Source organism: Bos indicus, chromosome X, assembly GCF_029378745.1.
Source record: "Bos indicus isolate NIAB-ARS_2022 breed Sahiwal x Tharparkar chromosome X, NIAB-ARS_B.indTharparkar_mat_pri_1.0, whole genome shotgun sequence".
Lineage (NCBI taxonomy): Eukaryota > Metazoa > Chordata > Mammalia > Artiodactyla > Bovidae > Bos > Bos indicus.
The window spans coordinates 32,521,016-32,535,069 of NC_091789.1; the positions used below are offsets into that span (position 1 = coordinate 32,521,016).

The following is a 14,054-nucleotide window of genomic DNA, read 5'->3' on the forward strand; positions in this document are numbered from 1 at the left end:
GTTTTGAATTCTGTCATCCTCTATTGGCTGGTGCCATAAGCCTCAACTGATGGCTTGCAAAAAACAGAGCAGTTCTAATAAAAAATGATGGCTCTTTTAGTTCAACAGGCAGAATTCAGATTTGGGAATCAAGCACCCGAATTGTACGCATCATTTCCATGGCTTAACAGCAGATGCTAATGTCTGCAAGCATGTCCACATAAACTGATTATTGCCCATACACCAAGGAAAGTGCAGTGGTTTTTTTGGAAGTCAAATCTTTTCATCCTTCAGTAAAAATACAAAAGGCCTCTTCTTTTTGCAGCAAATTACAACATCGTATAGGAGGCCCTGACACTTTAGCAGAGAAAGACTTTCCTTTTGAATTACATTTGAGGCACACTCACATTTCTTTTCAGAACCAGAGATCATTCTCTCAGCCTCATGGTGAGAGGCTGAGTAATGAGCCCCACCAAAAGATTTTGGGAACTGGTTTCCCTCCCCAGCTCTCTACCCACTCTCTGGAAAAACTCTCTGTGAAAAATTCTTTCCTTGCTGGCCAGAGTAGGGGATAGTTTCAGAAAAAGAGTGGAACTTTGTATAGTGGAGCCACTTTGTAAAGTATTTGGCTGTCTAGGGAATGTGATAGATATGAATTTCACGTATGTTTCTAAATGTGTGAATGGTCACTTGACAGCCAAAGCTTTTACCAGGCAACAGTCAGTACACTGAAGGTCCTCCTGACTTCTTCCCAAAGGTGACATTCATTCTTGCCACCGTTTCTCACTCCACAGCCTGAGCCGCCCTCCACTAACAAGTGGCAGTTGGACAAATGGCTTAACAAAGTGACTTCTCAAAACAAATCTTTTATTTGTGGCCAAAATGAAACACCCATGGAGACGATTTCTGTGCCTCCTCCAGTCATTCAGCCAATGGAAGTCCAGGTCAAGGTGAAGGCAAACCCCAGCCAGGTCCTGCCTGAACCCAAAGAGAGGCCTCTCCTTGGTCTTATCAGGGAGAAAGCCCGTCCACGACCCACCCTGAAAACTCCAGAAACAAAGGCTCTGAAGCATAAGTTGTCCACAACTGTTGAGACAGCATCTCAAAGGACAGTTGGGAAAAAACAGCCCAAAAGGGTCGAGAAGAACACCAGCGTTGAGGAATTTACCTGGCCCAAACCAAATATCACCAGCAGCACTCCCAAAGAAAAGGAAAGCGGGGAGCTTCCTGACCTCCCTAGAGGGCGCAGCAAAGCCGTTGCCCACAAGCCGGTTCCCAGGAAAGAACCGAGGGCCAGCATCCCCTTGGCTCCCGAGAAGAAAAAGTACCGAGGGCCTGGCAAGACGGTTCCAAAGTCCCGGGAATTCATTGAGACCGATTCGTCTACATCTGATTCCAACACGGATCAGGAAGAGCCCCTGCAGATCAAAGTCCTGCCTCCATGCATGGCTCCAGGGGGCAACACGACCAAATCCAAGGAAGCCGGAGGGGCCAGCCTGACCCTCAGCAGCTTTCTCAGCAGTGGCAATGGCAACAACCCACCAGTCCCGAGTGAGGAACCTACTCAGTCACCGGTCCCTGTCACACAAACTGAGGTTCTATCTCCTGTCCGAGATCAGGAGAATCTGAAAAATCTCTGGGTGAAGATTGACCTTGACCTACTGTCTCGAGTGCCTGGCCAGAACTCACTCCAGGCAACGTCAGCCAAGCTAGACCACAAGGAGACAGCCTCAAAGCCCAAGCGGCAGACGGCTGCGGTGCCTGCAGAGAAAGCCGCCCCCAAGGGCAAGCGTAAGCACAAGGTAAGCCGTCCACCCACTCTGGCCAGCCACGTGATCGGGAGCAGTGGCTGTCTGGTCTACTTTGATCTTGAGTCTCCGTTTCCAGCAGGCTGGAGGCAGTGGATTGCAGTCTTTGGTGAAAGCACAGATATTAATACTTTCCCTGGGGAATGTAGTATTTGAGATGACCAGGGAGGAAGTGTTAGAGATAATCATGGTTTTATAACCAATGTCAAGAATTTCCAGTATGGCACTTGAGGGATTATGATGTGTAGCAACAAAGAATATGAAGTCTCCTTCCCCAGGCAGCCAGTCTGTCAGGTTGGCTATTTAAGCTGCTCCTGCTTCCCGGATTCATAGGTCACTATTCTACAGTCTCCTGCCGGCAGCAGCAGGGCACCCAGGACTCATAAGGTCAAATGCATCCTCTAGGCCTTGTTAATTTCTACATACAAACATCCCTGCCACCCAGTTCCATTTTGATTACCCTGGCTCCTACTAGACACAGGTTCTGTCCAGCCTGCTTGGCCCCCTGACCTGTGTGGTTGGCTTGACTCATGATAATCTCTCCTGCAGGACATTTGGGTTGGATTCCCAGGCTACAAATGTAATCAGAAGGTGAAACCCAGAATGGCCTTTTCCATTGCACATCTATCTGGGGAACTGAGTTTGTATCCAGTAGGTTCATTGCATGCATCTCTGGGTGTCACAGTAGATTTTTAGCATAACATCATCTCATGGTGATTCTTGAGTAATATTTTGAATAAGCTGCCTTGGGAACTCCTGCAATGATGATTTAAGTCATCGTTCAGCTTTAAAGATTCACAGGTGGTTTTATCTCTGAGCTGTGGTGCCACCTTAACTAATGAGAGTATTCCAAAATAGGGAACAAAGTCTGGGGCCCTTGCCCTATCACTGTTTCCCTGCTCTTAGTGATGACAGCAGTGCAACTAGGAGTAAAAGTGTACCTTCAGAACCAATACATGAAGGTCCAAAGGTGTGCCTTGCACATGGTTAATTTCCTTGCATACTGTTGGTTGTACACGTGACCTTTGTGTGTTACCCCCAACCCCCATGTTGCTTGGACAGGACTTATGCCATGTTAGAATTGCAGTGTTGGTTTCTAAACTACTCATTTGTGGGGGTATTGTTGCTGGAAGTGTCTGAAAATGATAGATTCTCTTTACTTCTGGTATGAGATCTCTGTGCCCCCCGATCAGAGGGTGACATCACAGCTTCAACCTCTCTGATGCCAGCTTCTTGGTTGGAGTAGGCGGGGCAAGATGTATCAGTTTTCCATCTGATCAAAGGTGTACTTTTAAGGCTCCTACCTAATCTAGGACTTAAAACAGAAGCACACTGTCTCCCTTGCTTATTGTTTTAAAATGTCTACCTGTTCCATGGATTTCAAACTTTGTGTATTCTTTTTTTCCTGTTAAAGCCAACAGAAGTTGCAGGGAAAATCCCTGAGAAGAAGCAGCGCCTGGAGGAGGCAGCCACCATCTGCCTGCTGCCACCTTGCATCTCGCCAGCTCCCCCCCAGAAGCCTCCCAGCACTAAAGAGTGAGTTTGCCCTGATTCTATACTTTGCTGGTTTGGACTTCTAAGAAATCTCAAATGAACCCTTGAGGGTAGGGAGTCCTATCCCAAAAGAATGTTAGGTAAGAAACAGAAGTCATTCAGTTTTGTCCTGACAGCTGTCTCTGGCCACCAGCCTAACACAGGTGGGATAAACGGTGGCCTTCAGGCTGCAAGGTTTGGGTGACCACTTGAGCTTTTTAGCAACATTTCTTTACTCCAACTCAGATGGATGGCCAAAATCGGCCAAAGTGGACTTTTAGCACTGAGTGAAGGGTAAAAGGAAGTAAACCAATTTAAAGGACACCTGCCCCTTGAGCCAAATCACCTCCCTCTGGGCAACTTCCAGTTCTGATAGGGATGAAACCATCTCCCTTGGCCTCAACAGAATGACACAGCAGAGGCTTCCTCTTTGCTGTCAAATCATAGTGCTCATATGAAGCTTGAGGACCAGCAAGTTTGTCCTGAACTCCTCAGAGGCCAAGGGGATGACATGTCTGGGGAGGCCAGGGACATGAGCTGTCTAGGAGTGCCCCACACCCCCAGGCAGTTCTGTGCTGGGAAAAGCCAGCTCGGGGTGGACAAATTAATGCCAATCAGCTGGCAGCTCTTCTCCTGTCTGTCTCTTTGCAGAAGGTGCCAGTCAGGCAGGAGGCCTCCTTGTCCCCTACTCACTTACAGGACTCCAGCCTTCCCTACCAAGCATGGTGACAGAGTTCTTCTGTCTTTCACACATCACTTCCCTAACAATCTAGTGGGTAGCTATTCCCTTCTCCAGGGGATCTTCCCAACCCAGGAATCAAACCCAAGTCTCCCTCATTGCAAGCAGATTCTTTATTGTCTGAGCCACCAGGGAAGCCCTCCCTAACAAACATGTCAGCTCCTGGAACTATTCTGTTTAGATAATTATTGTCATAAATTCACTCAGCATTAGAGGTAACTTCCATCAACGACCAGTTTTGGAACCTATTAGCAGCCCAGAGTGGAGAGGCAATCTGGCTAACTGCTGCTAACAATGGATTTCACAGATTACTGTTTAACATCAGTGACAGGGCATCGGTCTGCCACAGATAAGATGTTGGAAATAAGTTATCAGTTTACATTTGTTTGGATCCTTGTTGTTTAGAGATGAAAGGTAAGAAAAGATCAATGACCACTAGATCTGCTCGATAAACTAAGGAAATTTGGTCATGGGCTGCCAGGACCTGCCAGCCCAGATTTGGTCCCAGGCTGCTGTCTCCCTGAGGACCCATAGCTCTTTGTGACATGCATTTATATTCCACGGTATAATTTGATATGAAAGGTGGACGTGAGTCTGAGTGAACTCCAGGAGTTGGTGATGGACAGGGAGGCCTGGCGTGCTGTGATTCATGGGGTTGCAAAGAGTCGGACATGACTGAGCAACTGAACTGAACTGAACTGATCCCTTCAGATACTTGGAGTTCTCAGAACTAGACACTCTTCTAGTAGAGCAAGCCAGCCCTCTTATTGAGGAGGTACCACCACTACAAGGATGTCATTTTAGGTTCCTCCTTGGAAAGTAGGAGGGCCCTGGAAGGATGGTGTTTAACCATTGGGAAAGAAGCCTATTTCCCTGCTTCCAGGCATGGTGGTGGGCTTCCCTGGGGGCTCAGACAGTATAGCATCTACCTGGAATGCATAAAACCCCTATTTGTTCGATTCCTGGGTTGGGAAGACCCCCTGGAGAAGGGATAGGCTACCCACTCCAGTATTCTTGGGCCTCCCTGGTGGCTCAGTGGTAAAGAATCCACCAGCAATGAGGGAGACCTGGGTTCAATCCCTGGTCAAGAAGATCCCCTGGAGGAGGGCATGGCAACACACTCTACTGTTCTTGTCTGGAAAATCCCCATGGATGGAGGAGCTGAGCAGGCTATAGCCCATGGGGTGGCAAAGAGTTGGACAGGACTGAGAGACTAAGCACAGCACAGGACAGACATGGTGGTACCTCCTCGGTTCCCAGGCTCTCATCTCTTTGGGCCAGGCCACCAAAAGGCACAAGGAAGAGCTAGAGGGCTGTGGGATATTGCCACACCATCAGTCCCCATTACAAGCCTGCTTCAATGACCCAGTAATCCCTCTCGTTCCCCATTTCATAGAAGACAGATGATTGAGTATTAGGCAAATGTTTAATCCAAATACGTTCTCATAAAACGGTGTTTCGCCTCATGGTCCTTATGATCTTTCTGTCTAGGAGAGCAATGTTTACCTAGTAGCCTTTACCATTCAGGAAGGACCTGAATTGGGTTCTTATATGGGAAAATTTCGAGATTTGAGGGAGAAGGAAACCAGAACAGGCCTCTTGGAGCTCTTCTCCTTGGAGCCCTCTCCTTGAGTTTTCTCTGCTCCTTGGTGCTTTGTTGACCTTTCAAATCCTTGGAAATTTTCATGATACAAAATTCACTTTCACAATGAGCATTTTAAACCTAGCAAAGGATGCTACGCCAGCCTGACAACTAGGGTTTCCCATCATCACCTAGAAGGGCACTGATGCATTCCTTTTCCCTTCTTTGGAGTTGGAACCATCATAAGAGCCTCTGAGGCATGAAAGGGGATACTCTTTTTTCCTTCTGTCCTCTTCTGGCCTATACAAAAGATGCCCTTATAGTAAGAAGTCATAATGAACAGAGTAGTCCCTAGAAAATACCCCCTGGGTATCTTTCACCCAGGAAGTTATTAAAGGCCTCATGGTTCCAGGTCGCTATCATGCAGAAGGAAAGGGGGCCAGATGACAGTGGCCACTGCACCAAATGTACTGTACTGTGTATGACGTACTGTGTACAGTGGCAGATGGGAGGACCTAGCCCAATGACTATGGCCAGTGGCAGGTTGACTGCCTCTAGGGAACAGCTCTTCCCCTTGCAGCCCCCATCCCCTTCTCCAGCAGTTCAGGTAGGCCAGGAGTGGTCAAGTGGTCATAGGTAAGGAACCAGTCACTCCCATAGATGCCACAGCAATACTTGACTCCTTTCCATGTAAATTCTCCAAAGTGCAATTCCTCTGTAACGATTATACTCAGTGTGGTCTGATGTTGCTGGAGCATCTTCGTCAAAAAGCATCCTAACCTGTATTTTCACCATTATTTTCATCAGGCTTCATCATTATGTTAAAATGGTTCTCCATGTCAAAGCAATTTTAAAAATCCACTGACAAATACTTTGTAATTAATTTTAATCCATTAAAATAATGACAGAAACAGTGAATTTTCTAAAAATTTGGCTGCCTGACAGAAATTGACATAGGACTGTGTTTATGAAACAGAAGACAGAGAAGATAGCAAATATTATTACAACTGGCAAATTTGGGCAACACAGCAGAAGTGGAATGAGGGGATTGCATTGGTGTCTACCATTTCAGGAAATCAAAACACTTGAGTGCTTGTTCATCTTTGATTTGTTGCTTTGAGATATTGTAAATCTATATTTCTAGACACTGACTGAAATTGACTAAGAGGAAAACATAAATTCTTGTTGACTTAATTTGCTATTGAAAATTTTAGTCAATAATCATGAAAAGTAAATGGCTGCACAGTGCAATATTAGTTGTCTAAGAAAAGATTAAAATTCAAGTAATCTTCATTGATTAGTCGAAGACAGTAACTAAAATAAAAATCCATGGCCCAATTACCATGTTAAGCAGCTAGCATAAGGTTTTAGTTGTTCTGTTTTATTTGAAGTCTCAGTTTATTTGATGATGCCCGTTTAATGGGCAGATAAATCAGTTTGGAAGCATGGGAGCACTTCTAGGACCACATATATTTTGTGGCAAAATGACAAAATATTTTTCAAATGGAGTTTTGTAAAGCGGAGTACATCAGTACTTCAGTATAACAACTTAAGGTCAGGGGCTCATTATGCCTCCAGTAGAACAGTTGGAATATACAATCCAGTGTGTCCCAGAAGTATTTAGTGCATTATTTATTTCTGGGTAATGTCTAAGTACTGTATTTCTTAAGAAAATATCCTTCCACTAATTGTTTATTGTACCATTTATTGTGTGACTGTGCAGTTAAGTCCTAGAGCAGAATAAGTAGGAACCATCCTAAAAAATGATGGGATTAAAGTCTGCATTGGATTTTCCATAAAAATCTAATTAACAGTAATCTTGAAAGGTTGCAAATATCACACTGGGGCAACACACCATTAGACATTTCCATTTATCATGGAGTTCTGTTTCAAAGACCCGTGCTTATTCTTAGATTTTTGCATTTATCTATGGCTCAATCTCTAGGGAGGGCCACCTCTCTATAGACATCTATGTGTCTACGCATTTTCTATATACTCCACCCCAGGTAAAGGACCATCAACCAACATATTACTTTAGCTAAACGTAGCAGCATCATGCAAAAGATCAGAATAAAGAGAGACAGAGTTTTCTGACACCCTGTACTTTCTGTTTACACAGAAATAATTCATCCAGGAGAGCAAATAGAAGAAAAGAAGAAAAGCTGTTTCCTCCTCCACTTTCCCCACTGCCAGAGGACCCTCCACGTCGCAGGAACATCAGCGGCAATAATGGTCCCTTCAGTCGAGACAAAACCATTCCTTTGATTGGACAGATCACCTCGACCAAACCTAAGAGGAATGAAGGCAAATTCTGTGCTACTTTCAAAGGGATAGCTGTAAACGTAAGCATCATAGAAGGAATCTTCTCATTGTCAGGTAGAAACAAGTTGACCCAGCTTATCTAAGTCAACTTGACCTCATGGAGATGTTGCAGGGGGGTGGAAGGAAGGGGCAGAGAGAAAATATTAATATAAGTGTGTGTGTACACAAATACACAAACTCTCCATTAGTTCCAATCTTGATTCTGTTAACTTCAAATGAATTTTTCATTCCAGTCTTACTTCTCCAAACAGATGATTATGCAGAGATTCAGGGCCTCAGACATCCTTTGGTCCAATCCCTTCAGATCTTGGGGCTGGGGGACACTTACACAATGCTGACCACAGCACATGGCAGGCACAGAATCTTTAGTGAAAGGCCAAATGGATGGAATTGCTCAAGGTGAGGGAACTGGTGCTGGAACTCCAAGTTAATGTCTTTCCACACCCAACTTGGCTGATATGAATTGTGTTTTAAAATAATGACTCAAAAGGATGGAGTTTAAAAGGCAAATCTGTGGCTAAAATCACACAATTGTGGTTCTCTAAGCCCGACTAAAGGATTTTCCTGTCCTTTGGATTTTCTGCACTGCTGCCTGATTAGCATAAATGATTGAGAATTTGTATCCCTTTTCACATTCATACACAATGTATTTTTATCTGCCCCAGGTATATGTACATGAACCATGGAAACCATGAGTGATAGTGTCACTAGTGAATATTAATGGCAAATCTATCTGCCTTTTCGTGTAGATGCATGTATATGCAAATACGTACGCACTTGATCCTTCAGTTCAGTCACTCAGTCATGTCCAACTCTTTGCGACCCCATGGACTGCAGCACACCAGGCCTCCCTGTCCATCACCAACTCCCAGAGTTTACTCAAACTCACGTCCATTAAGTCGGTGATGCCATCCAACCATCTCATCCTCTGTCGTCCCCTTCTCCTCTTGCCCTCAATCTTTCCCAGCATCAGGGTCTTTTCAAATGAGTCAGCTCTTCGCATCAGGTGGCCAAAGTATCGGAGTTTCAGCTTCAACATCAGTCCTTCCAATGAACATTCAGGACTGATTTCCTTTAGGATGGACTTGTTGGATCTCCTTGCAGTTCAAGATCCTTCAAATGTAATATAAAAAGCAAACAAGTGAAAATCAATGAGTTTTCAAATGTCTAGCACCAATCTGGTAGCCCCTGAACCAAAAGCACCCATTTAACACTTCATGAAAAGCCATGAGGCCTCTGAGCTTTAAGGACCACAATTTATGGTCCTGCATCATCTGAGATAACTAGATGACATACATACCTAGGTAAATATTATTGGTGATATAAAGAAATGGCTCTATTATAAAGTTGTGATTTTCCAAATGAAATTTGGATGTATGTGTGCCCAGATTATATTTGCATTCACATTTAAAGATGCTGAGTTACAGTGTTAGGAATGAAGCCATCTATTCTAAGCAATAATTACGAAATCAGTCCTGTTTTTCATACTGAATATAATTAATGTGATAAACTTCAACTGAGGCTTTTTCTACTGCAAGCTTTTGGAGGACACATGCCCTACCTATCTAGGCAATTCTGTTCATATAGCACCTAGTACATGGTCACAAATAATTAGGTGCTTAACATGTATGTTCTTATGACAATGGTAATAAGAGGATCTGCAAAGGCATTTCTGAAAGCTCTCAAAACTACTGGGAAAATCTGATAAATATGATTACATTTGCACCTAGAAAACCTAGAAATGGATCATTTTCTTAAGGAAATCACTAGAATTCTCCATGATATGACTTAGTACTCCTTATGTCTTCTTTGGCCATGGCCTGCAATCTGAGAGACTGTGGAAATTAAGAGACTTGCTTGAAACATAGTGCTAACACTGCAACAAATCTGTTCTGTGACCTTGAGCAAATTATGACACCTCTCTGAGTCCATGAAATGAGTAGATTTGACTAGGTGATCTATACAGCTTCTTCCAGTTCCAAAAGTGTTTTCCATTTTGCACTATTAGAGTCTTCTCTGTTCCATGTAACCATGAAGTCCTGTTTATTGACTCAGTGGATGGGTGAGGGTCAACAGAGGACGTATTTATATGACTTAGATGATTGTGGCTGAACGCAGTCATTTCCAGTCAGAAGTGCCAGGACTGACATCAGTGCCATTTGTGTGGTGGACGTGGTGTTTCAAGGTTCTTGTCACCTATCTTGGTCATAGAAACACATGGCGCTCTCACTGGGGCTGGCCTGCTGTTCGGTCTGGGCCCTCGGGCATTAGCAATAGAAGTGTGGAGCTGGCTTAGGAGTTCAGAAAGCTCTTAGTTTTTATGCGTTTGGGTTGAATAAAATCTGTGATGGACTTGAAACAATTTTCTCAATATCCATCATAACCACTTTTAAATGTGCAGTCTCTCAGCACAGTTATCATAATGAGCTCATCATGGTGAGAATTTTGATAATTTGGAGGTTTGGGATGAAGTGGAAAAGATGAGACTTCCATGGATATAAGAAATGTTCACATTTGACTTTTAGCTGAAAAGTGACCCTTTTGATTAAGGCCGGTAGGCCTGCAGTCAGCAAATCACTGAGCACACTGGGCAGTGGGGTGATGGGACAGGGTGTGTCGGGGTGTGTGTCACAAATCAGAGATGGCCCCAGCGCTGAAAGGGCTCTCACTCTAAGGTGAACAATGAAACATGCTCGATGAACTTAGATACAAAATAGCTGCTGATTGGTGTCTTAGGGGAGGCTTGAGACACACCTCTCCCACCTCCTTGTCTGTACTGTGGTGTCCGACTCTTTGTGACCTTAGGGACTGTAGCCTACCAGGAGCCTGTGTCCATGGGATTTCCCAGGCAAGAATACTGCAGTGGGTTGACATTTCCTTCTTCAAAAGGACCCATCTCTAAAGGGACAAGAAAGGTTTAAAGCACTTCCAGCCATAGACATAGGCAGTTTTCCTGAGAAGGCATTTGTTGATCTGGGTTGAACTGAGAGTATTAAGAGAGATAAGGAGGGTTTAGAAATGAAGGGAAGTGGTTAAACAGTGTACGGTTTAAATTCACAGTGGAATCTTACCCAGTCTTAAAAAGGAAGGAAATTCTGCCATGTGCTACAACCTTGAGCTTTGAGGATGTCATGCTAGATGAAATCAGCCAGTCACAGACAAATAGTGTATGATTCCATTTGCATGTGGTAACTCAAGGAGTCAGATTTTCAAAGACAGAAATTAGAAGGGTGGTTGCCAGGGCCTGGGGAGATGGCAATGGAGAGTTATGGTCTAATGGGCACAAAGTTACAGCTTTTCAGAGTCCTGGAGATTGGTTGGAGGACAATGTAAATGTGCTTAACACTACTGAACTGGATATTTTAAAATGGTTGAGATGGTAGATTGGATATTATGTGTATTTTACCTCTATTTTAAAAATGAAAAATACAATACATTATAGCAAGGTGAAAGAAAGTAACGAGGAGGAGGCTTTTTCTACCCTAAGGCTTCAAGGGAACCAAAGCAGGACAGTGGAGAAATCACAATGAGTTCAGTGTGGTGACAGGTTCGTGGAAGGGAGCTGGGAAGGGTGAAGTCAGGTCTGAAGTCATGAGAGCCTGCCCTTTGAGGTGTCAGAGGTCGAAGGGACAGATGTAAGAGACACTGGAGAGAGGGAGTGAATAGCACTTTGTAATGGATTGGGTGAGGGTAATGGAGAGGGAGAAATATGAGATGAAATCGAGCAGTGGTTTTCAAAAAGTTTCAGGAGCATGATTCTGTTTTGAAATAATTTACGGAACTTCAATATCTAAATATGATTAAAGCAGAGCAGCTCAGATGGAAGGCATGGTGGGAAGAACCCTGGTTTATTTGTTCATGGCCCAGGGATGACTGGTTTGCTGCACTAGATCTGGCATTTTGCAGAGTAACAAGAGGCTTGGTGTTCGGTGTCATCGTAGAAAAGCTGGTGACTGCCAGAGTTCATGACATATACCAGGATCACCTGTGTATCCTCAAGCCATGTGCATTGTTGTCTTTTCTCTCGCCTTGTTTCCTAGGGTGATTGACATGCAAAGCATTTATGAAAACATACTCTAAAAATCTGAACCTAATGGAAACTCTTTGTCCTCCTTTTTCCCAGGAGGGAGACACTCCAAAAAAGGCAGCCCCTGGCACTGTCACCAACACTGCTATCGCCTCTGCCACTGCCACTGCCATTGTCACCAGCACTGCCACAGCCACTGCCACGGCCACTACCACAACCACTACCACAACCATTTCCACCACCACCTCCGCCATCACCACTGGCCTCATGGATAGCAGTCACCTGGAGATGACATCGTGGGCGGCCCTGCCCCTTCTGTCCACCAGCACCACCAATGTCCGGAGACCCAAGCTCACTTTTGATGACTCGTATGTTGTCCCCAGATTCTCTGGACCCAGTTGGGGAGCAGTGGATGGGGGTGGGGGCAGTATGGCTTTTCGAGCACCATGCATATGTCACCTGAAATAAGACCTTAGCTGCAGCTGTGCAGCTCGTATAGCCTTAAAAGTATATTCCTCCTCCTCACATACATCCTTATCCCCACCTAGAAATGTCATTGGCTGATTTTAAACACAGAGCTCTGTTACTGTTTCCAAAGGCAGGTGCTGAATCCTAGGTTGCTTAGTCCTCCTTGCTTACCCATGTCCTCAGGTAGAACTGTGTGCCAACAAAGAGAATTACAGCTAGATTCTATTGGATCTGTTTGGGCAACTTGAGTGGTTGGGGTTGGAGGATGTAGGTATTTATCCTAATGGGCCATTAGGAACTGATCTCACTCACTGGATTATTTCAAGCTTGGTTATTATATGCGTGACAAGCATCCATCAGCCCTGTTCAAGGCATTGTATAGGAATGGATTTATAGCCCCCCAAAGTATGACAATTCAGTCTTTTAATGAAAAGATGAAACATTGCTTTCTGAATGAGCTCATTTCGTTTGTTTAGGGTTCACAATGCTGATTATTACATGCAAGAGGCTAAGAAGCTGAAGCACAAAGCCGATGCACTGGTAGGTTTCCTTATTGCTGCTCTGACATAGGGAGATTGGAGCTGGTTAATTCCTTAGCCTGGTGCAGAGTCCCCAAGTTCTTGGCGCCATGTTGCCCTGCCATTCTTGGTTTTCCCACTCTTCTTCCCCTTGTTCCAACTTCAGAGGTGCCGAGGCTTATGCTACCTTTCAATTGAATTTGAAATGACTTTTGAAACTGCCCTGGAGAAGGTGGGTGCTCCCATGGTTTCTAATGAACTCCAAACTGGTGTAGGCAGGGAGAGAGTTGCTGAGAGCTGGTTAAGTGCCTCAAGCATTGGCTTTGGGAAATTCAGGTCTGTAGAAAAAACTTGACTGCTTGCTGCATTAGATAACCTAGGGCCCTGCACAGAGAAAGTATGTTCTGGTTTCTGGATTTCCCAGGACACTTGGCCCTGCTGCCTCCAAGGGTGGTGGGTACCTAGACCAGGAGAAACCAGGCACAGAGAGCTATTTGATTGACTAAGCAACCTAACAGAGGGTCTCAATCGTGTGTGTTACAGTCACTTGGGGAGCTTTAAAATAGCCCTCATGCTCAGGCCACACCCCAGAGAAATGGAATCAGAATTTCTGAGAGTGGGACCAGATGTGAGTGTCAAAACTCCCAGGTGATTCCCAAGTACAGCCAGTGTTGAGAACCACTGCCCTAGAGAAGACCCTGAATTCAGAATCCCTACCTTCAACTAAAGCCCAGCATAATTTAAGATGTCTGTTCAATTCCATTGGGTTAAAAAAAATCATATCCTCCATCATTGCATTGTGTCCAGCCAAGACTTGGCTGCCCCGTGCTGCTTGCCTCTGGGAGGGCTATAATGAAGGACCACAATGGTTTCTGCACCATCACTTGTGAGTGGCCACCATCCACTGCCCTCTCAAGGGCCACAGTACATAAGGAGATAATTGGTATATCTTTAGTATTAAAATCTCAATGGGGTGTGTGGGAAAAAAAGTCTAAAAAAATTCACTGAGTGGTAGGGGAGGGGGGAGGGAATGATAATGGGGGGAGGGGAAGGTTGAGCAATACTCATTCAGAGGAAG

At 44.7% G+C, this 14,054-nt stretch overlaps 1 protein-coding gene across 9 annotated transcripts in view; it reads left to right on the plus strand.

The window, feature by feature from the left end:
• The window catches only part of AFF2 (ALF transcription elongation factor 2), a 537,205-nt gene that overhangs the window by 497,187 nt on the left and 25,964 nt on the right, over window positions 1–14,054 (plus strand). For all 9 annotated transcript variants that reach the window (XM_070785319.1, XM_070785321.1, XM_070785322.1 and 6 more), the window contains 5 exons: window positions 774–1,781; window positions 3,202–3,323; window positions 7,761–7,983; window positions 12,087–12,358; window positions 12,935–12,998. In XM_070785319.1, coding sequence (XP_070641420.1) covers window positions 774–1,781; window positions 3,202–3,323; window positions 7,761–7,983; window positions 12,087–12,358; window positions 12,935–12,998 — 1,689 coding nt within the window. The remainder of the gene's footprint in view (window positions 1–773; window positions 1,782–3,201; window positions 3,324–7,760; window positions 7,984–12,086; window positions 12,359–12,934; window positions 12,999–14,054) is intronic.